This window comes from Astyanax mexicanus, chromosome 2 (assembly GCF_023375975.1).
Source record: "Astyanax mexicanus isolate ESR-SI-001 chromosome 2, AstMex3_surface, whole genome shotgun sequence".
Classification (NCBI taxonomy): domain Eukaryota; kingdom Metazoa; phylum Chordata; class Actinopteri; order Characiformes; family Acestrorhamphidae; genus Astyanax; species Astyanax mexicanus.
In genome coordinates this window covers 71,242,945-71,267,982 of record NC_064409.1, presented here as the reverse complement: position 1 = coordinate 71,267,982, position 25,038 = coordinate 71,242,945, and the positions used below count along the sequence as shown (strand labels likewise).

Here is a 25,038-nt window from a genome sequence, read left to right as displayed (position 1 = left end):
ATATAATAATAAACATTAAATTTTGCATACATGTTGAAGTGTAAATATTAGTTTCAATAATATATATGTGGCCAGTTGTGTTAACTGCATAAAGAACATTTAAGCTCAGTTCCAGTATAGGCGGCAAGATGGCGTCACAAAATCAGTTTCCGGGTCAAGGCGGAGAGGAGCAAAAAGGATCAGTAGTAAAAAGGAGACACTTTTGGGGTTTCTGGATGCAGCCACTCTCTCATACTGGTCACTGAAACTTTTAACATGGCACCTCATGGCAAAGAACTCTCTGAGGATCTTAAAAGATGAACTGTTGCGCTACATGAAGATGGCCAACACCCTGAAACACCAAGACTGCTTTTCATTGTATCAAAGGGTCTGTATTTGATGGTACAAGAGTGGGACAAAAGTAATTTGTTGTCAGTGACGCCCAAAGTTGAAAAAAACTCATTCCCTCAGCTTTGTGTTGTAGTTTTAGTCCACCACTACGGAGTCAGCAGCTGTTTGAAGCTGCAGGGCTATTTACAGTTATTAGAGTCTTAATTCATATCAAAACTGAATCTGACTGACAGTAAGCTCCGCTTTAGTAGGAATTTCGCAGATCCTGGAAATTGTGTGTCGTAAAGGACTAACAAGTGAAAGAGAAAGTGAAAAAGTTGCCTCAGCACAGTGTGTGTGTGTGTGTGTGAGTGTGACTAAGTCTAAGCGTATGGGGAGAGGAGAGGGTAGGCGAAGAATAGCTCCTGATACTGAGAGAGACAATAAGAGATAGAAGTAGAAAGAGAGAGAGATAGAGAGAGAGGAAAGACAGTATAGGAGAGAGAAACCGTGAGGAAGTGAAGACAAAAAGCAAGATAATAAAAGATAAGGAAGGAAAGCAGAAGGCAGAGCTGGTGTATAGTCCGCTGAATTACTTTTTAGACTTCTGATAAGCACAGCTGCAGACTCATCCGTCCTCCCGTGATCTGAGGTGAGTTTTACTCTTCTCTACATCTCTGTTTCCAGCTTCCAGCATGTGTATCCAGTTAGTGTTACATGATAGTTTAGTAAGTGGTAAGTACATACCAATTACATTCACTGGCCTTAAAGGAATACTGCAATTATACTAGATGATTTGTAGTTAAAAGGAACATATATAACATTTAAAAAAGTATAAAGTATTAAGTATGGGTATTAAAGGATAATGATCACCACCCTAACTGATCCCAAAAAGTACAGGACGGAGCACCATCTTTCTTTGTCAGCAATGGGTGCAGCTCAAACTAGCTAAATGCTTTCATTAGGTGGGGTGTCCACAAACATTTATATATACAATGTGTTTATATTGTATAAAATATATATTTTGTTGTCATTTAGAATCTTCACATCTCCCAAATATTTACAGCTAAATGACAACAAATGAAGTCGAAGAAAAAAATATTGTATTCAGTCATTGTGGAGTATTTCTATTGGTACATTGATCATGAAATTGCAAGAAAAATAGGCAAGATTTACATTATATCAAAAAATAAGAAATGGTAAAAATGGTGAGAAGCTTGTTAATGAGCTGATTAAACACTTAAGTGTTCAGGGCATGTGGTCCTTCAGAAACCACTGCCATAGAGAATCATCTACAAGTGATGATATCCCATCATAGTAAAGAACAATTTCCCCAGGCAAAGAACCATCCTCACCTGGTTCTTTAGTTAGCGATGATTCTGTATAAAATAATTACTTGTAGCCCTTCCAGCAAATATATCCACCATATATCCAATATTTCTCCTGTTGTAGAAAAGAAAATGAAAGGTGGGTCAACACCCACCTCTGGTCCGGGGTACAACTCCCCTGCGTGTTCGTTTGATAGAGAGAGTCAGACAGGTGGAGTGAAGCAAACCAAGTATTTATTACAAAGTACTGGATCCAGGAGAACATACAAAACCAATTATTAGCTGTCCCAGTATAAGTTCTGACCCCCCTCTGATCTGACTCCATGTTTATACCCCAAATGACGTGAAACCGGCTGATGAGGCGTTGCTAAAATCATCTCATGTTAGCATGCGTAATTTCACATGTTAGTACTCAAGTTTCACAGGTCTGACCGGACCACTAGTGTTTGGCCTTGACTGTATCCAGCCGGACAGTGTGGTATTGTTTCAAGAATTGACTGGGTCCACTCAGAAGGTGTGATATTGTTTCAGTAATCAGACAGTGCCGCCCTGTTAGTTCCGAAGTCTCCTTTGTATCAATTTAGTTCGTACAGAGTGCACTAGCTGATGATTGATGGCCGTTAGTCAGAAACATGCAGTGAACGAAATGCTTCAAGCATAAGCTACACACGTCACACAATGGATTCCATATATTATATGTTACTGTGTTAGTAACACGTGGTTAGTCCGCCATAAATTGGTCCTATGTGTTAGTAAACGCCTTATGTATCATGTGGGTTAATTTGTCATAATAAGGTCTGTGTTAGTCACATGCCTGATCAAACAATGTTTTACTATATATGTAAAGAATATATTGTGGTTATTGGTTAATCTTCTATATAAATGCGTATAAAATACACTGTGAGTAATAAAAATTATCAAATACAATGTGAGTATTGGTTAATGCATATAGTAGAATACAAGGTTTCACACAATGATTATGTAATTATAGATACTAAGATAAGTAATCATAACTGAAAGATATTTGTCAATACACCCAAGGTAAAATAAACAGTTACTCTTCACTCCCTTTTGGGAGAAATCAGTTATTTTATTTACAATTTTAAGTGATTCTATTTTAAGTGCATTCTCAAATGCAGATTTATAAGAAAAATAAGTCTAAATAAAGCACTTTTTGTTTTCTTAATGTAAAACGTTTTCCAGTTATTCAAATAAAGGAAGAATATCTTATTTCTAAATATTTGAAAATTTGCATTACTATAGAAACCCCAAAAATCACAAAGCTAAATAAGAATCTGTTTTGGACAGTACGTTATAATGTTCTGCTAGTACACACCACTGTTATAATGCAGACAAAAATCCAGCAGTTCTAAAGTATAAAATTCTAAAGAGTTTGGTTTAGTTTCAAGCAGACATGCAGGTGTAGCCATAAGGGAAGTATGAGTTAAGTTTTTTTCGCTGACACCTGCGACACAAGCATGTAGAACGAGCATTTCCACAGTATTTATGACTAATGTCTGGAGATGATATAACTGCACGCGCTCTGTATAGATAGTAAGATCAGGAAGGCCAGAATGACTTCATCCTGTGTATTGCTGTAGAGAACTCTGCTACAAGGACACACAGTGTCACTGATGCAAAGCACCAAACTGTCAAATATGATACTGAAGCCTTAAGGAGAATCTATAGTCTATAAAGTGCAGTATAGACCCCCAACTCCAAAATATGACTCTATTTATAGTGTAGTATTAATAGTATTAAAAAAAACAATAATTATGCATGTGGCTGTTAGCTTATAACTTTACGTGGTTGCTGTGGTTCCTAACAGGGCTGTGCAAAATTTGAATTAATTTGAATTTGCATTTGAATTGGTTCAACCCAACAGGATGTTGAATTTAAAAGTGAAAGTATTCATATATCATTGAGAATGAGATACTTGTAACTTAAATTTTCCTTCCAAATAAAAGTAACATTAGGCATACATTTCCATAAAGAATTAACACAGATGTAATTTATCGTTTTGAATATTGCTATAATAACAAAACTCAAAAGTACAAACCAGATCACCATTTTAAAGATTTGGACAAAGCAAGGTATTCTAGGAAATAAAGTGGTATCCTATCACTTTCCAAAATTTGAATGTTATTAAAAGTATAAAAGTGATCTGTTTTATATAGTATGTTTTTTTTATGTTAATTTGTGGTCCATGCAAAAATATTCATATGAGAATCACGTTCTTATCATATGCAATATATACTTTAAAGCTACAATGTTAAATACACTTTCATTATGCATGATGAATTTCTATGAATTACATGGAATTTCAAATTCTGAAATTAATTATAAACACAGATGTAATTTATCAATTTGAATATTGCTATAATAACAAAACTCAAAAGTACAAACCAGCTCACCATTTTAAAGATTTGGACAAAGCAAGGTATTCTGGGAAATGAAGTAGTATCCTATCACTTTCCACAATTTGAATGTTATTAAAAGTATAAAAGTGATCTGTTTTATATAGTATGTTTTTTTTTTTATGTTAATTTGTGGTCCATGCAAAAATATTCATATGAGAATCACGTTCTTATCATATGCAATATAAACTTTAAAGCTACGATGTTAAATACACTTTAAATATGTATTATGAATTTCTAGGAATTTCATGGAAAATTCCAAATTCTGAAATTATATTATTTTAATTTCAATTTCACTTCCTGTTTTAATTCAAATTCAAATTAAAGAATTACATAAAAATTTACGGTTCATTCTCAATCTTTCTGGATTTCCCCCAAACCTGATTCCTAAGCACTTCCACTTTTTCTTTTGAGCAGTGTTAGTAAAGTCAGCCTGCATTGTTATAAATAGCCTGATTTTATATAGAACTGTGGCAATAGGAGAGGGGTGTGAAAGGTGTGTCCCAATCTCATATTGCTATCTCATAACACTTAACACTGTGTTCTATTGTAATCAGTGTAAACAGTTTGTAATTCCAGTGGCAGTCTTCTTGTAAATCATGCCTGTTATAGAGCTGTATGTTGCATCACCAGACACATTAAGCAACATCTGAGCTGAGATCACACCTGCAGAACAGGTTATGTTTCACACCACTGTATGAGACCTCAGGTTAGTCAGCGGATTAAATCAAAGCAAACTGTGACAACAAAGCAGGTGCATTTATAGATTTATAGGATTTACAGGCAAAGTCAGGGAAAATGGGAAATGGCTGAAATAACAAAAAAATAATGCAAAAAAAAAATTTATTCATATTCATAAAGTTTTAAGAGTTCAGAAATCAATATTTGGTGGAATAACCATGTTTTTTAATCACAGTTTTTATGCATCTTGGCATGTTCTCCTCCACCAGTCTTACACACTGCTTTTGGATAACTTTATGCCTTTACTCCTGGTGAATAAATTCAAGCAGTTCAGTTTGGTTTGATGGGTTGTGATCATCCATCTTCCTCTTGATTATATTCCAGAGCTTTTCAATTTGGTAAAATCAAAGAAACTCATCATTTTTAAGTTGTCTCTTATTTTTTCCAGAGCTGGATATTTCCACTTTAATCCCAACTTGTATTTCTCTAGTTTTAGATCCGGGTGATATTTTTTGGCTGTAATTTAGAGATCAAAAACTGTACATATTAAATGAAATGCTCATTACTGCTGATCTAAACATTTTACTAGTTAGTGATATTTAGTATTAGCTCTAGAATTAGCATTTGTACTTGTCAGATATTAGTTATGAATGTGTAAACTTAAAATATTTCAACAAATAACCATATACTTTTCCACTTTTCTATAGTAACATTGTGAAATGTTTTAATTTAAGTGTTTTTGTGAATGAAAAAAATATAAGTCTAAATAAAGCACATTGTACTTTTTATATAAAAAAATGGCTGAGAAATGGTTGATACATGGTTATTTGATGGATGGGGTCAATTACAGATAAGAGAAAGTGAAATTTCATGTACACTAATGGTAACATATGACTAGTTAGAATTACATTAAGGATCCTAGAACATTCTGGTAATATAAATGGTCAGAAATCCTGTATTAAATGTTTATCAGTAAACAGTTAGTGCTTGCTAACCCAGGAGCTGCTGTATTTTTAGGCTAAAGGGCTTAAGATTGGCAGTCTTTATTTAATATAATTCTATTCATCCTTAACAATTACAAAAGAGAGGCTCTTTTTATTTCTGTGTCTTTAAGAATGACATACAGAAAGTTATTGACTTTTATTTAAGACGCATTGTTTAGTCCTTTATTCAAATACCAGTCCAGCCTGAAGCAGTGTTTATAATGTAAACAGGTGGAGTTGCTTGAATTGCTGTAGATTTAGCTAACAAAAATCTGATACAAGCTCGATAAGGATCCAGAAGCAGGGCATAACACCAGGGGTGTCGCTAACCAGTTTTCAGGCGGGGCTCAACCCCTCCTTTTTAAGGAGGAAAATACAGCAGTCTCCTCTCCCCCACCATTTATGCTGTTCTTGGTCGGTTCGTGTTTTTATAATAAAGGTGAGGTGCTAGACTAGTACTGTCTGTCTGTGTATCAGATAAATAATGGTGTAGAATAATAGAAGATATGATAATACAGGTGATGTCCCACTCCAGATATGTCCTGTGTGTGTGTGTAAGACCAGCCAGTCATTCAGTCAGACATCTTCTAAGTAAAAAACTGGTTCAGATGAGAGAAAAAGATAAGAAAAAACGGTGAGCTGATGCCCTAAAAATATGTTTTGAGAAGTTTTTCACTTTTAGCTATTTATCCTTTAGCTATTAGACAATATAATGGAGAATGCAGCTGTGGGGGTTTATTTTTGATAAAATAAACTTAAAAATGTGTTTTAAATTCTGCTGAAAATATTGTTTGACTGATTTGAATCATTCAATTTCTATTTATTGATCCTAGAATTCCTTCTGCCTTCTGAGATGAGAGCACATGACACCACCGCAAACTCGTATTTAACAGTGGGAAACTCTAAAGATATATAGATAAGATTTTTAGATAAGCCCTGAGTTTCCCTGTTGGTGACATGTCAGAAACAAGGGGACAATAAATGTTTGAAAAAAGTTTAAAAGCAACATGTGAAAAAATGTGAAAGAATAGTATGATTCACGGTTCTAATGGAATAAAAACATCACTCAACTAATGCGTGTACTAATTGCTTCATTCTTGTAATAGGGCAAAATAAACTTCCTGTTTTTTATGACAATAGACCAAAATACAAACAGAAGGATTTTCCTAATGGTGTCCATTTACACCAAACCAAAAAACACTCAAACGCATGTCAAGTTGTATTTGCGACCACCAACCTCATAAGTATGAATTCCTGAGGAGCATTAATGGCAGCATTAATTCATGGTCCATTGTCTTAAATGCAGTACTCAGACCTACAGAGAAAATGAACTAATACTATGAAAAGGTGCTCTAGAAACAGAACATGAGTACACAATCACTTACACTTTAGAGTTATGTAAACAGAACACAGAAACCCCTATAATCTGATACCACTGGATCGACAAGGATCAGAAGCACAGTGAACCGTGTTCATGCCATGGTCCATTGCCTCAACTGCCAAAATTACTCAGACATGCAGTGAAAGATATGATACAAATCACTACAACAAGAACAGCAAGTGAAAAAAAACAGCTCTTTTTCTTCATCCATATTCTAAACATCCACCACACTGGTACACCACATAACAAATGTAAAATTAGCAAAATGAAATTATATTTATATAACTTCATTTAAATGCTAGTACCTCAGTGTATTTTTGGAAGGGAAATTAAAATAACAGATATTGTCTAATATCTCAGGGTTTATTTTTTATGCTTTTTAAATTAAGATCTTGCGATGAATAAAGGTTTATTAAAAAGAGATTTAGAATAAAACAGGAGCAGCTGTGTATTGAAGCAAGAGGGTTTTGAGAGTTAGATTTAGAAATGTAATTCATATTTCAACATAAATACATTTATTTTTTTTTACCTTCTGAACTCAACAGTAGTGACTCCATGATTGCATGTCTAAATGAAACCGCTAATACAGTACTAGTCAAAGGTTTGGACACACCTTGTTCTTATTCAATGTTTTTCTTATTTTTTTATTTAGTTGTTTTTTTCATTGCATTGTAGATTAATATTAAACATATGAAAACTATTAAGAAACATATGGAATTACATAGTAAACTAAAAAAGTGCTTGACCTCCACAATGCCCTGATCTAAACCCAACTGAGACGGGTGATTTAATGGGTAATCTACTGATAAAACACATTTGACTCCACACTACCCTACAGCCTGTCTTTGCAGAATGAGGTGAAATAATGGCAGTTCTGTTCACTGCACAATTGAAACATTAACATCTATATTACCTGTGATGGGTTAAACCCTAAAATGCCTTGTTCCGAATATGTGCTACAGGTGTAGGTGATACCAAACCCTTGCAGTAAAATAACTTATTTACATTCGGAAAATGTGAGTATCTACAGGACATTTGGAGAAGCTGCCTGTTTTCTCTCTACTCCACTTAATAATTCCAGATCAGTAACAGGAATCAACGCAAATTCTGCAGGTTTGAAAATAGACAACCATAATGAAAGGTTTGGAGGACATGAACTGTATGATTTGTATTCAGAAAAATATTGATTTTAAAATGTTAAAAGTTCAGGAAAGAGCCAATTTTATGATTTTATTAATTATATTTTGACATAAGTAGATTTACTTAAATATTGTTTTTAGATTTTCTATTACAATTACACTTATGCTTTTCAGTAATGGTCCTTATCAACCATCAACGCTTTTTATGTAATGCTTAAATAGAAATCCTCAAGAATTACTGGTGTAATGTCAGGCGGACAACTGAAAAAAATCTTGGCCTGTTAAGGGGTTAAATAATTGAAAGCATGATAAAGTTGGTTTTATCAACGTTCAGTTGTTCATTAACACTGCTAACATAAATTAAACTTGCTGGGTAAGGTTTATTTATTTATTTATTTTGTTATTTATTTTTTCCAGAGGAAGTACCTCCTTAAAATGAGTTTCTGAATGTTGGGATGTCTGTTATAATAACCCTGTATGTCATCACTATTCCGGTGCTCTTACAGTCCAGCCACCACTGCCTGTTCCGCTTAAAGTTACTTATATATTTTTCCACCATTTAGTCAAGCAGTTATCACAATGTTACTTGAGTTATCTGCTGAAACGCGGGTGTATTTTGTGTGAATATGTGTGTGTTGGGATTATTAAGCTGTTAACTGTTGAAGGTGTGGTGTTTTCAGACAGTGGTGCTGATGGGGGATGAGAGCGTGGTCCCGAGGCCTCGGGGGTGGGCTCCGGCTGTGTGTGCGGTGGGTTTGAGTCTCACAGCTCTGGCGCTGGTCAGCCTGGTGGACCCCAGCTCTATTAGAGGAGCGTGTGAACTGGCTGCGCTGTCTCTGAGTCTGGGCGCTCTGCTGCACAGCCTGTGTCTGCTTACAGAGGAGTGGCTGTTCCATTCACAACAAAGGTGAGACAACCTGTGTGTGTGTGTTTGTGTGTGTGTTGTGGGGCCCTAAATCTGGATATTAGAGATCAATATATGTTATACTACTCATATATTAGTACATTTGGCCATATATGGACGAGTTCATTGAGTTCTGTTGAAACTCTGTCTGCTCTTCCTCAGTAAGGCCCAGTCTGCACCAGGTACGGCTGTGAACTGAGGGGGAGACAGTTATGATATATGATAAGAACTGGTCATAGTTGGAAAGTACCCAGAAAAGCTCTTCATAACGGCTGAGAACGGCTATCCAGATTCATTAGTCCTACCAGATGTCTCAACCGGCCCAAAGTTAGTCTTCTCCCACGGGAAAGCTGGGCAGGTGAAGGACAGGGTTTTTTAAAAAACTATACCATATTGATTTGTCCACGATTAACTCCAAAAATGGGAACATGGCATGATGCCAAGAGATGGGGCCGGAAGAATCCTCCCTAAAACTGAACGTGTTTGGTAACGATTATATTCAACCTATGTATGGTTATATAATGTTAAAAGGTGGAGCTTAAAGCCCCCACCTTTGTTCACCCAAATACTGTATAAAAGTGTGTGTATTTCTTTGTGTTGTCAGAAGACTGAAGCTTCCTGACCCTATCTGGCTGACTTCAAGAACAATAAAAGATCAACTTAGAACTTCGGAAAAACTCGTCTTCTCCTTTCTTTAAACTTGAGGCACTCGTCTGTTTTTACCTTCTTTCTTTTGAACTTAAAGCTTTTGTAGTGATGCATGACTAGATAAGTTTTAGAGCTCATTTTAGCTAGCCCAGGCTTCCCTTTCTGGGAGGCCTAGAAGAGTCGTGAAATAACCGCGACAGTGTGTATAGGCACATTTCTATATGTCCTTTCACTCTGTTCCTTCATGTTCAGGACCACATGGTGGTGGTGTATGAGGTGTTAGTGTGTGTGCTGGTATGAATGAATCATATACAGCAGTGCTGATGGAGTTTTTAAACACTTCAGTGTCACCGGTGGACTGAAAATAGTACACCAATCAGAGATACCTAGCCATACCTAGTCCTGTGGACAGTGTTTTGTGGTCAGTGTTCTGTGAACGCGTCCTATGGCAGTGTCCTGTGGGCAGTGTCCTGTAGACAGTGTCGAGTGGGCACAGTTTTCAAACACCTCAGTGTCACTGCTGGACTGAAAATAGTCCACCAACCTAAGATACCTGGTCAACAGTGTAAGAATATGGAGTTTTGCCTTACTATGTTCATTGTTCATTGATTAAAGAGTTAATCTGTGTGTTACTAAATTAGCATTTAACTTAATCAGTATGTTATTCAAGCATGTAGCATGATCCATGATGATTCATGTTGTGACTTAGAATGTACGTATATTATGTCCTTGTGCTCAACGCACAAGGCCGGGTTTTTCTTGCAACTTAGCATGATTGATTCCACAGGTGTCCAGAGGTACTGTGTTTTTTTCCAGCGAAACCATGAGTTTTCTGTACATATAATCTATAGATAAGGTTGGGATGACCGAGTTCTCGGCTGACGTATAGGATGAATAACTGCTTAGGTATCAGGATCCGGGGTGGTGTGAGTAGCCTCTTCATACACCATTGGACTGAGGCCAGGCGAATGCCTGTATTTATTAGACTCAAGGGCATAGGAGTGGGCTTGATATTGGGGGGGACACATTTGCCAATAAAAGAATTTGTTCTTTTTTATGTTTTTTTTTAAGGGAGAGTTTTTTTTAGTTTTTTTTTATGTTGTTTTGGGGGAGTTTTTTTTCATGTTCTTTGGGGGGAGTTTTTTTATTATTAATGTTACTCAGATGATGGGCGCCGCAATGTTACTGGTTCTGTGCTAATCACAGTTGGGCTCAGGGTTGCAGATGAACAGCGGCGCACTGCTTATGGTTCTGTGCTAATCACAGTTGGGGTCTGGGTTGCAGATGATGGGCGCCGCACTGTTACTGGTTCTTCTGTGCTAATCACAGCTGGGGTCTGTGTTGCAGATGTACAGCGGCTAACTGCTGATGGTTCTGTGCTAATCATCACAGCTGGGGTCTGGGTTGCAGATGAACGGCGGCGCATAGCTGTTGGTTTTGTGCTGGGCACAGTTTTAGGTGCAGATGCGCGCCGCACTGCTGCTGGTTTTGTGCTGGGCACAATTGTAGGCTCAGGTGCAGATGGGCGGCGCACAGCTGCTGGTTTTGTGCTGGGCACAATTTTAGGTGCAGATGGGCGGCGCACAGCTGATGGTTTTGTGCTGGGCACAGTTTTAGGTGCAGATGCGCGCTGCACTGCTGTTGGTTTTGTGCTGGGCACAATTGTAGGCTCAGGTGCAGATGGGCGGCGCACAGCTGCTTGTTTTGTGCTGGGCACAATTTCAGGTGCAGATGGGCGGCGCACAGCTGCTGGTTTTGTGCTGGGCACAATTTTAGGTGCAGATGGGCGGCGCACTACTGCTGGTTTTGTGCTGGGCACAATTGGGGGAGTGGGAGCAGATGGGCGCCGCACTACTGCTGATGTTGTCCATGGCCCAAGTGTTGGCGCGGGTGCAGATGTGCGCCGCACTGCTGCTGGTTTTGTGCTGGGCACAATTGTAGGCTCAGGGGCAGATGGGTGGCGCACAGCTGCTGGTTTTGTGCTGGGCACAGTTTTAGGTGCAGATGCGCGGCGCACTGCTGCTGGTTTTGTGCTGGGCACAATTGTAGGCTCAGGGGCAGATGGGTGGCGCACAGCTGCTGGTTTTGTGCTGGGCACAGTTTTAGGTGCAGAAGCGCGCCGCACTGCTGCTGGTTTTGTGCTGGGCACAATTGTAGGCTCAGGGGCAGATGGGTGGCGCACAGCTGCTGGTTTTGTGCTGGGCACAGTTTTAGGTGCAGATGCACGGCGCACTGCTGCTGGTTTTGTGCTGGGCACAATTGTAGGCTCAGGGGCAGATGGGCGGCGCACTACTGCTGGTTTTGTGCTGGGCACAATTTTAGGTGCAGATGGGCGGCGCACTACTGCTGGTTTTGTGCTGGGCACAATTGGGGGCGTGGGTGCAGATGGGCGCCGCACTGTTAATGGTTTTGTGCTAATCACAATTGGGGGAGTGGGAGCAGATGGGCGCCGCACTGTTAATGGTTTTGTGCTAATCACAATTGGGGGAGTGGGAGCAGATGGGCGGCGCACTACTGCTGGTTTTGTGCTGGGCACAATTTTAGGTGCAGATGGGCGGCGCACTACTGCTGGTTTTGTGCTGGGCACAATTGGGGGCGTGGGTGCAGATGGGCGCCGCACTGTTAATGGTTTTGTGCTAATCACAATTGGGGGAGTGGGAGCAGATGGGCGCCGCACTACTGCTGATGTTGTCCATGGACCAAGTGTTGGCGCAGGTGCAGATGTGCGCCGCACTGCTGCTGGTTTTGAGCTGGGCCCAGGGTTTATTTTCTTTCCGTCGCTTTTCAGTGCGGAGGGGGTCTTCAGCTTCTTCCCGTCTTCAGTCTTCCCTGTGACAAAATCCGACATGCTGCTGCTCTTGTTTCGCTGAGATCTCTCTTCAGTTCAATGACGTTTCAGCGCGCTATTTATAACCTGTGAGCTACGCCACCTGATGACGTAATCGCCTCGGCTGCGCTTGATATTGGGGGGGACACATTTGCCAATATGAACCCAAACCCACCCTATAGTTTCCTAGAACAACATTTGTGGAAATTACTTTTAATCACAAATAATCATTTTTTCTGTATTTTTTTCGTTCATTAAAGCTCACAATAAGTCCTGTACTTCTAAATTAATAAACAATTTGAAAATAAAATAGTTATTAGCTGATTAGGTACAGGGCAAGTTGAACATTACATATATAGTTTATTTTTTTTCTTTAACCTTGACTCCTAATCTAACTAATTAAGTTAACTCACTAACACAGCTGCAGTTTATTAATCACCGTTGGTTTTTATTAATGTGTTTTGATTCAGAGACGAGTCTTTTTATCCAGCTATCAGAAACATATCATCACAGTTGAAGTGGTTAGCCTATCGTTACCTTTCTTTTAGAAAAATCACCGTATATCCAGATCTGTTTTAAAATCAGCTGAAGCTGCTGCATCCCGATCCCGCTGCTAAATCTCCCCCCCACCAGCACACCGCGCGCCTCAAAACCAGCAAGCTGATTGGCTGTTTCTACTGAGAGGCGGGACTTAATACCTGAACCGGCTCCGTGATTGGTCCGGTCTGTCTCCTCATTAATAGTACAGATGATCTGAGCGAAACGATATAATTTTTTTTTGGGGGGGGGGGGGGGGGGGCAAATATTGGGTGGGACATGTCCCCCGGGGTCTAATTTAGACTCACTGTCTAATTTAGACTCACTGTCTAGGAAGAGGAGTAGAGTTGGGCGGGGGTGAGCTTCTCCCGAGAGGGACTAGAGAGCCACAGGTCCTGTTCAGACAGCCGAGAACTCTGGAAACCCCAACTTTCCTCACCTTTGGGTTTTTTCCTCTTATTTTCACCTTTTTATTTCAATTCATTTCTTTCAATAATCTTTTACTCAATTTTGATGAACCCAAAAAACTGTTTTGCTCAGAAGATTCTTTGAATAAAATCTGACGGAACTACAATTTTTGGACTGGATCTCTTTTCTTCTTTATGACGTATCACGCCAGACACATTATAATTCTAACAGTAGATCAATAATTTCGCAACAGTGTACTGTAGGCAGTGTCCTGTGTACGGCATTCTGTGGCGGTGTCCTGTGGGCAGTGTCCTGTGTGCAGCATCCTATGGGAAGCATCCTGTGTGCAGAGTTTTTAAACACCTCAATATCACTGCTGGACTGAAAATAGTCCACCAAGCAAAGATACCTGGTCAAAAGTGTACTGTAGGCAGTGTCCTGTGTACAGCATCCTGTGGTGGTGTCCTGTGGGTAGTGTCCTGTGGACAACGTCCTGTGGACAGCATCCTGTGAGCAGTGTCCTGTGGGCAACATCCTGTGGGCAGTGTCCTGTGGGTCATGTCCTGTTGGCAGCAGCATCCAGTGGGCAACATCTAGTGGGTGTGTTTTGTTATCCAGAGAGTTCAGGAGGGGCAAGAACAGAAATGAAAGTAAAGGTCATTTTTTTTGCTAATTATGTTGCTATTAAATGTTCCTGGGATATAAAACTGTTATAAAATAACTAATAAAACACTAATGTTACAATATTATTAATAACTTTATGATAAATAGCTAAACTCATAATAAATCCCTTATAAACAAAATACTAAGTCATACAATCATAGTTGTTTTGCCATTTGCTTCATACGTGTGACAGACTAGTTTAAGCTTCTGAAGGGCAGGTTTTTGACTGACTTTGGGCTGGATATTTTTGCTGGACCTGGCAACCCTGCTAACACCACCACCATGCTAATCAGTGCTAATCACTGCAGTGCTGAGAATACCCACCCACCACCCAAAATAATAATAATAGCTGTTCTGTGGTGTTTTTTCTCTCCTGTGGGGTCCTGAACAGAGGATAAGGAGGATAAAACTACAGAGGACTACAGAGTGCTCTTATATGATTAGCTGAGCTGAGAAAATGGACAGTAAATGCAGAAAGAAGGGCGTGTTGTTCATGAAGTGGATATTGTACTAGAACATGTTTGTGCATGTGTGTATTTTAATGTGTGTTTAATTGAAGTTTTTTTTTTTTTTTGGCAGGTATGGTGGGAGCTTCAAGCGGATTCTTCAGGCCTGTTTCAGCAGGGCTAATGTTGGTGGTGTGTGTGTGGTGTTTCTGATGCTGCTGATGGGAGGCTTCAGTTACTCACCTCAGCAATGGGCTTTGGTGGTCCTAACCAGCTCTTTATACACTCTGTTCAAGACCATCGGAGTGCTGGTAATGATTCTCACTCTCACCCAAGTCAATTAGTGCTGATGCAAGTGAATTTAATTATGTTGCAGTGTAACGTGTCTTTACACAACTTTATATCAAACCTTGTTACTTTATACCGTGTTACATCTAAATTTGAGCTAAAATGATTAATTCAGGTAAAATATGTAAGAATGCTGTTTTCTAAGAACAAACACAAAAAAACTCTAAAAGTCTAAAGTCTATTAAATTGCATTGTAAGCCTGTGTTTAACTTTTTTTACATTTAATATCGACTATTTAATATTTTACTTCACAAATAAAGCATAAACAGTAACATTAACATGATAAATGTGTTCTAAAATATAAAAATAGACATAAAATTTGCTTTTATATTGCCTCGATGGCTCTAGTGCTGCCATGCCCTAAAGTTTGCAGTGGGTGGCTAAGCCAAGCTAATGTATTTTTTTCATTGGCTGGTTATTGTTCTATTCTGATGGACAGTAGGCTTTAATTAGTATTATGTGCGCTGTCCATTGTATTGGACGCAGGGTCTGAAAGGGTTAAGGCACTGTCCACAAATATCTGAATATGAATGCATTATGATGTCAGGTTTTTCATAAAACTCCCTTTTGCCAATCTACGTGAACAGAGCTTTCAAAGATCTCCTCCACCATAGAGTAGCAATAGCTCTATTTTATGTGGGAACTGTATCTGTGAATATGTTTTATCGTTTTTTTATTGGTTTAGTAATTAAATTCCTCTTTTTTTACGGTGACAACATCTATGCTTTTGGTTTTCGCTCTAGTACATTTTTTATAATGTTTTCACAGGGTGTCCTATTTCTTTTTTAAATATTATATACCTGTATATCTAAAGTCGAAACTGATTATAACAAGCAGAAACTGAAAGTAAAAACAAAAATATACAAAAAATATATAAAAAATAAACAGTAAATGCTCTTCATTAATGGTAAAATGAATAAAGCTTCTATAATGCTGTTTCTTTTTTGTAAGCTAAGCTGTTTTAGTTGTGCGCTAAAATGTTGACACTATTCTGATCTTTCTATGGGAACAGATTCAGGAAATGCGGCACAAACAGTTTTATTGCTCAGTAAAGGTCAGCGATGGAAATGTGAATAGAGGCGTGACACTGTTGCATTATAAACACTGTACTACAGTATATCATGTACACAATGATCAGTCAATTGTCCAAAATGAGCTATGCGTTAACATTCATCAACAGTTTATATAAGTCCCATAAATTCATTAAAAGCACATTCTGCACACTTTACATATAGTATGTGAACATTTAAAGTGGTGGTGTATAGATTACTACTAATTATTATTACCATTAGTAGTATTGTAAAATCACTACTATTTATCTGTTGTTTGGACTGCCTTATAAAGTATTATATGTAAAAAAAATGAATATTTACTGATTTTAGACTTGATATAACACAGTGGATCAACACCAGCAGATGACATGTCTCTCCAAACCATCACTGATTGGTGGAAACTTCACACTAGACCTCAAGCAGTTTGGACTGTGTGTCTCTCCACTCTTCCTCCAGACTCTGCTCCCTTGATTTCTAAATAAACTGCAAAATTTACTGATGATCAGTGATTGTTTGGAGAGACATGTCATCTGCTGGTGTTGATCCACTGTGTTCTATCAAGTCAGAGCAGCTTCTACCAAGAGATTTATGGAGGTGTGGATTTCATTTTCCAGCAGGATTTGGCACACTGCCCACACTGCCAAAAGTACCAGTTGGTCTTATATAATAATCTAGTTTTCTGGGATACTGATATTTGGGTTTTCATTGGCTGTAAGCCATAATCATCAACAATACAATAAATAAACACTAAAAGTAGATTACTCTGTGTTTAATACATCTATATAATATATGAGTTCCACATTTTGAACTGAATTATTGAAACTTTTCAATGATATTCTAATTTTCTTTTTAGATGCACTAGTAGATAAAATGTAATCTTATTACATTACATTACATTTCATTTGGCAGACGCTTTTGTCCAAAGCGACTTACAATAATGAAGAACAAAAGTAATAGGAATTTAGATAACCCATTTTTAGATAGGGCTTAAAGGAGGTCAAAGGGAAATAAAGGGATAGAGAAGTGAAGGAGGGGAAGAAGGAAATGGGGTTAGAAGTAGTTAGTGTGTTAGAGGTGTTAGGAGAGTAAATGCTCTTTGAAGAGCTCTGTCTTCAGGAGTTTCTTAAAGATAGCGAGAGATTCTCCTGATCTGGTAGTGGAAGGTAGTTAGTTCCACCATTGGGGAACTCTGTATGAGAACAGTCTGGATTGCTTTGTGTGAGTGTTTGGCAAAGCGAGGCGACGTTCATTGGAGGAGCGCAGCGGCCGGGAGGTAGCGTAAGCCTTCAGGAGTGAGTGCAGGTAGGAAGGAGCTGTTCTGTCATCACCTTGTAGGCGATTGTAAGAGTTTTGAATTTGATACGAGCATCAACTGGTAGCCAGTGGAGCTCAATGAGCAGCGGAGTGACATGTGCCCGTTTTGGTTGGTTGAAGACCAGACGTGCTGCTGCTTTCTGGATCATTTGGAGTGGTTTTACTACGCAGGCCGGGAGGCCAGTTAGCAGGGCATTGCAGTAGTCGAGGCGTGAGATGACGACTGCTTGTACCAGGAGTTGGGTGGCCTGTTGCGTCAGAAACTGTCTAATTTTCCTGATGTTATAAAGCGCGAAGCGGCAGGATCGAGCAACCGAGGCCACATGATGCGTGAAGGAGAGCTGGTCATCAACCATAACACCCAGGTTCCTAGCAACCTTTGTCGGTGAGAGAGAGAGAGAGTCGATGCTTATAGAGAGGTTGTGTTGAAAAGATGGTTTTGCTGGTATGACCAGAAGTTCAGATTATGATTCCTATTTGATATATGATTCCAGGTTATGATTCCTCACCATTAAATTACAGCAGGTGCCACTTTATATCATATATAAGCTCCTGATAGAGACTGAAATTCACTGAAATCTGGCCTTTGGATTGATTAATGGCTGATCTACATGCTAATGAAACAATATTATCTCTATATCTCTCTTTTCCCCCCCTCTCTCTTTATCTCTCTGTATATAGGGTCCTGCTCCAGTGGAGATTTCTGAGGTGTCTGAGAGCAGGAAGATGGATGTGGCTCATGGCCTGGCCTGGTCCATCTACCTGGGCTACCTGAAGCTTGTGCTGCCAGGTATCTGTATATCCCACACACACTTCTACACAGTCCTTCTCAGACTCATACACAATCATGTCAAGTCCAGTTGAAATGGTGTTTAGGGTGAGTGGCTACCAGCTAAGTTGAAATGAAATGAACCCAATTGCAGGGTTAAAATAAAAAAAGAATAAAATAAAATAAAATAAACAAAGGCAGTCTGAAAGTACTGCCCAGCAATGGGAGGGAGGAGAATGATGATTAAGAACAGAGGATTAATTTATCTAAGGCAAGAAACCGAATTGTTTTAGAGGGGGTTGGAATCCCCAAACTCTTAGTTATAAGACCAGTGAAAACTGGCTTAAACACCAAATAAGAAACATAGAGTGGTGGGAACTCAAAATATTTAGGAACGGATGGCTGTTTACATTCCTTTTCTTTTTTTCCTTTCCTTTTTTTTTCTTTTTCTTTTAAGACAGAAAATGTACCAGAGGTACCAGAGAAACCTTAAAGGAGAACTGTAGTAAAACATAATAAGGAGTACTTACCTTTGTTAAATAGCCCAACACCCCTTTCCCACAGCTTTCCATGATCCAGTAATTTTGTGCTTTTTGCCCAATACTCTGTACAACGGGCGCTTCGGGGGAAACACTTGTCTCTGCACAGAAAAAAATGATGAGTAAAATTTACTTTAAAAAAGTTTCGCAACTTTCTGCATTTGATTTTTTAAAGGGAATTTAATTTCAGATCAATTTAAGTAACTTCAACTCGGTTTCAAGACTTAAATGTTACATAGAGTAAATAAATGAACTGAACTTCAGTCAATCCTTTCTTTTAGTAAACTTTACTTAATTTCTTCATACAATATTACCTTATTACAATTGCTTAATTTATACAATATTATTATAGATCATTTACGTTAAAACATACATTCAAATATTTACATAATCTCAAAGATTCATTTTGTAAACAGACCAAGTCTTACACTTTTAGTATACTAAAGATAATGTAATATGTGTGTTTTAACTAAAGATATTTAAATTTCAGGAATTATAATATGTGATGTATCATAAATTATTTTAGTAATATCTTATCTTTATAACTAATGCTGTGTCTCTGTACATTTTGATGCAGCAAGACACATGAATCGTTAATCTGTGTCTACACACAATGATCCATTTGTCGCCTCCACCAAGACAAAAAGGGGCTCAAGGGTGTTAGTGAATGTTTAGGCTTAAACTGTATCAATAAGGTCCTGATTTGTGTCTGCAGAGCTGGAGGGGCAGGTGAAGAAGCACTGTAACGAGACCAGAGAGGTGCTGAACTCCGCCCGGCTCCACATCCTGCTGCCTCTGAGTGCAGCAGCTACAGCCAGGCTGGAGGAGGTGGACCGTAATGTGCAGTACCACAAAAACCTGCCTGACCTGCAGCTGGACCGGGCTGGGGTCAGAGGCAGAGTCTACAAACACAGCATCTACAAAATCACCGACCAGAACCAAAAGGTCAGGAGAACCACAAGGTTCTAATGTAGGGGTGTCCAAACTACGGCCCGCGGGCCATTTGCAGCCTGTTTCCTTTTTTGGAGCGGCCCGCGAGGTATTTTAGAAATAGAATGAAAGTTGGCCCGCTGTTAAGCAAGTTTTTATAATGTGAGATTCAAAGTTTGAACGCTAGGTGTCAGAAACGGGCCAAAGCGTCTAAAAGCGGAGAGAGTGCGTATTTCTAGCGCAGAAAAACGGGCCAAAGAATCCAAAAGGTGTTGTAATTAAGGAGTTTAATATTAAGAGACATCATGAAATTAAACATCAATTTGAAAAATCTTAGTTTACACAACACTGTCAAAGATAAAGATAGTAAGTCAAGTAAAATGGTGTGTAAATGAAAGTAATCAGGAAAAAGTATTATTTAAAGTGGTATATTTCATTATTTGTTTTATTACAGAGTCTGTGGCCCGTGACTTCAAATATATTTCTCCTTCTGGCCCCTAACAAAAAAAGTTTGGATACCCCTGTTCTAATTAATGCATTTAGCTACTTTTAGATGCACACATCACTGACAGATGTGCAAAATGCTAAAACAAATGGGTGGGACACTGGATGATGTATGGGTTTAGAGGCAAGGCAGCAGGGAGAGATGATTGGCTGAGCTGCAGCAGCAGCAGCAGTGTGCCTCTGGACGTCACCAGAGGGGGGGTATTATTGGTTGACTGATCTGCATATTGTGATGCGTCTGTGTACCAAGGTACACGGAAACATTATCCTCACATATAGCGCAGCAGAGGCAGAAATTACCACAATAAAAGGGTTTTTAAAGGTTAGATAAGGTTTATAAAATTGTAAGCAGGACTAGTATGTTTTATTACGTCAAAAGAACAACTTTCAGCTAGTCATAAAAAAATATATGGTTTAGGATTTAGTGCCTCTTTATTATATGGGAAGAACTATAGTGCTATCTGGAGAAACAGCGACACCTTGTGGGTAAAGTGTGTACTGGTTCAGATCAGTTCAGTTCAATTTAGTTGAGATTGCTTTTTAGGCATGACAAACTTAAAGCAAATATACAACATATAAACATAATACATATATGAGTCAAATAAAAAATATATTTTTGATCTGCATAAAAAAATAATTCTTGTCAATCTTTATTGTTAATTGTTAAACATACAAATTGACCATTTGTATAGTATGGTTCTGAGCATGATTAACTGGCATTTAATATATATATATATATATATATATATATATATATATATATATATATATATATATATATATATATATATATAGGTGCTCTTTAAGTCACAAGGGTGGTTGCGTGTAGGGTTGCAGCGGTAACCGGTTTCACGGTATACCATGGTATTAAAATGCACGGTTATCATACCGTGTGTGTTTGCTTATTACCGGTAAAACGCAAGCCAGCGGAGAAACTCACCCGCGCATGCGCAACTCTGCTCCGCTTCAGCTCCTCAGCACACAGCGGTGAGAACAGCAGAAAGTGCATCAGACTAAACATTATCTCCGTCCGCCTTAAAAAAGGCTAAACTAAAATCAGCAGTGTGGGACTATTTCGGATACCCGCCGAACACACCCGAGGATGGTTATCTGATTTGTAATCAATGTGGACGTAAAGTCACAGCTAAAGGTGGACATACGTCAAACCTGTTCTCCCATCTCCAAGAACACCACCCCGCTGTGCAGCGCAAAGTATGTGTTTAGTTTATAATTTTAATCTGAACATAAATAAAACCTCTTTGTAGTCGTGCACAACCCATGCGGTAAGCGCCCGCAAAAGCGCTGAGTTATCCGAAATTTGGGCACGCAGGTACAGGCGTGAAGTGCGTGCTACGACGGATTCACGTGTCCGTGTAAAGGTGCTCGCCGGACTGGATGTGAAAGACGCCATTCATTTACATGCGTTAATTTTCAAATTCTGACGTGCCTGTTTTTCATGTGTTAAAACCAGACTCTGTGTGAAAGCCTTAAAATAGAAATATCTATTGTGAGGATCATGTCAGAAATAAAACCCCTCTTTCTGCAGTATCTGCTTATATACCAACTTGGCAGTAAAACGGACGTTTACAACAGTTGTTGATCAGACACTGACCCAGGCTCAGTTTATCAGATATTAAATAATTTAAACTTAAATAATTGTACTGAATAGTTTAAACACAGGATCTTTACTTCTTAGAGGACATGTAATGTGTGACACGTGTGTGTGTGTGTGTGTGTGTATATATATATATATATATATAATTTTTTTTATACACCCTTAATGACCTTAAGAGTAGTGGAAAAACCTGGTTTCCTTCACCTAATGGTATACAGTTTATTTTTTTAAGGAGACATTATCTATATAGTTGTTCCAGGTTTCTACAATAAATAGTTAATTGAACAAAAAACCTTTGTTGTAATTTCTTTAAGGGTCAGTTTAATAATATATGTAACAAACTGTGATACCGTGATAACCGTGATACCGCGGTATTTTCTGAGACGGTTATCATACCGTGAAAATCTCATACCGTTGCAACCCTAGTTGCGTGGTTGGTGTGGTGCAGTGGATAACACATTCACCTGCTTGTGAGCTATGTGGGAGACTGGGGTTCAATTCTCTGTCTTGGTGACTAGGTGACTATATTGTGATGCACCAATAAGAGTCATTAGGCAAGACTCCAAACACTACAATGGCCCACCTCTGTTGCTCTGAATAAGAGCATTTGCCAAATGCTGTAAAATGTAAAGATGTGAATGCAAATTTGAGAACAAACATGATTTAGATGATTCATGATGTCAGCTTTAATCACAGCACAATTAAGATCGTAATGTACAGAAATAGAGATTGAGTAAGAATAAAAAAATCTACCATAAAATGGGCTGGCATGGAAGCCTATTGCTTTGTGTCACCCATAGGGGGCAGCACATGCACACACTCGAGCTTTTTTTGAACGTGCTGTGAATGTACAGCTCTGGAAAAAATAAAAGACCTCTTAAAAATTATTCGTTTTTTTATTTTACCTAATTGATAACCTCTAGAAAATACTCAAGAGGAAGATGAATGATCACAAGCCATCAAACCAAACTGAACTGCTTGCATGTTTTACACCAGGAGTGGCATAAAGTTATCCAAAAGCAGTGTGTAAGGCTGGTGGAGGAGAACATGCCCAGATGCATAAAAACTGTGATCAAAACCCAGGGTTAATTCACCAAATATTGATTTCTCTTAAAGCTTTATGAATGTGAAATTGTTTTCTTTGCATTATTTGAGGTCTGAAAGCTCTGCATCTTTTTTGTTATTTTATTCATTTCTCATTTTCTGCAAATAAATGCTCTAAATGACAAAATTATTGTTTGGATTTTGGGAGAAATGTTGACTGTAGTTTATAGAATAAAACAACAACGTTCATTTTACTCAAACATAAACCTATAAATAGTAAAATCAGAGAAACTAATTCAGAAACTAAAGTGTTCTATTCATTTTGTCCAGAGCTGTATATTAATAAATGGAATGAAGTTCAGGTTCATGTTGTTCTTGTTTTGGGGATGTATCTAGTTTGAAATTATGAAATCTTTCTCTGTTTCTCTCTCTTTTTTAGGATTATTACTGTGTGGCGGAGTACGCCACCCCTCTGCTGACTCTGTATCAGATGTCTCAGGATGGCATTGCAGGGTTCAGTGCATGGGACAGGAGGCAGCAGGTCCTGCTCTTCTACAACACCCTCACTCACATCCTGGAGAGTTCTCTAGAGTGCCGCAACCGCTATCGCCTCATTCTCCTGGAAGGTGAGCAAAATCTTCATTACCAGAGTTGTGTATTGTGCAGGTCAATTTTTTATTCATTTTTATAAAAGAGTGCACATGTTTCCTCAAACAGAGCTGGCTCTGACCAGTGTGATGCCCTATGGGAAATTTAGTTTGGTTCTCCCTGCTTCATCAATCATTGTGTTTATACACAGTGAGTCATACTGAAAAGAGCTTATATTGTTGTGATTTTTTGTTTTAGAAGCAAAAAAACAGTTTTAAAGAAAAGTGAAATTAAATATAATTAAATTATAAATACAACAATATAAACTGTTAAATTAGGTATATGTCATCCTAGCCCCACCTATTCATTAGTGTTTCCACCTGTGTCCTATTTGTTACCCAGCCCTCTCATTATCTACCCCAGGTGTTCCCTGTCTGTTCCTGTGTCAAGTTCATGTTTGTTTTACGTTTGTTCTCTGTCTCAGTTTGTTTCTAGTTTCTTTAGTTTGTTTTTCTTGTTTTGTATTTTGGTTTTGTTTGTGTCTTGTTTTTCTTATTAAAATGACTTGCCTTATGTCCGCCTATTTTCGCTCTTGCTGCAACCATGACCGTATTGCACAAAATACTATATTAATACTATATTACATAAACAAGCACATAATATAAATGTTTATAATTAATTGTAATAATACTGTATTAATTATATGAACATATAATATTAATTTATTGGTTAATTAAAAAAAAACATCTAAGCTAATAACAGAACCTATGACACATTACAGCCTTTATTATTCTAAACAGAAACAAAGCAAATTACAATAAACAGTAATTAATCAGTAAACAGTAAAAGTAAATTAATATATCTATATTCATGCACAAAATTGTATTCAGTTAAAACTCCTCTCACATGAAGAGTGTTTGCTGTAGTTACATTTTTTCATCAAAAACAATGAAAGAAATACAAATTTAAAAGCTTGTATCTATTAATGACAAAAGGAAATGCATTTTAATTTTGTATTATAAGTATGGCCAACCCTTGTGAAAAGGAAGTATGCTCTGCTGAATATTTTGTCCTGATCTTTCTTCTCTCAACCTTAATTTAGATGATCAGGCTGCTGAACCTCATTACCTGTCCCAGGAGCTCATCAAAAACCTGCAGCAGGAGGAGCACGAGATCCCCATGGAACAGGGGCGTGAATTCCCCCGTCCCGTGGCAGAAGTGGGGCTGAAGAGAGCTCCCGTTCAGCACAACGGTGTTCAGGAGCAGCCGGCCTGCTCCATGCCCAGCCTGGAGATCAGCGGCCCCATGTCCCTGAGGTCTTTGCCTGAAGAGAACACAGACTACACCCATCACTGAAACAACACAGGCAGATAGAGCTGCTCTCAGCACAGTTTACTGCTACCAAAAAAAGACATACAATTGTAGAAATGGGGAATGTTCTCTAGTTCTGATTTAAAAATCGACAACAATTGTTGAGCTGTTGATTAAAATTCTGTAACAACAGCAGCCTGGAGTGGCAAGTTATTAGTAGTTGTTTGTTTACTAGTTCACTTGTCTTTTCGGTACCACTTTAAAATAGGACTACCATTATGAAGGGTTTATAAATTGCTTAAAAATTAGATTATTAATTATTATTGATTTAAGCAATGGAACACGAGAGGGAG

The 25,038-nt window shown here is 38.3% G+C and overlaps 1 protein-coding gene across 1 annotated transcript; it reads left to right on the top strand.

Moving 5' to 3' along the window:
- The first annotated feature begins 669 nt into the window (after window positions 1–669).
- Window positions 670–24,877, top strand: sting1 (stimulator of interferon response cGAMP interactor 1). Its single transcript, XM_022672012.2, has 7 exons — window positions 670–961; window positions 8,919–9,145; window positions 14,805–14,982; window positions 18,067–18,175; window positions 19,409–19,638; window positions 23,226–23,412; window positions 24,477–24,877. Exons 2-7 carry the CDS (start codon window positions 8,931–8,933, stop codon window positions 24,728–24,730), a joined length of 1,173 nt encoding a protein of 390 aa, XP_022527733.1. The 5' UTR covers window positions 670–961; window positions 8,919–8,930; the 3' UTR covers window positions 24,731–24,877.
- Window positions 24,878–25,038: the final 161 nt, after the last annotated feature.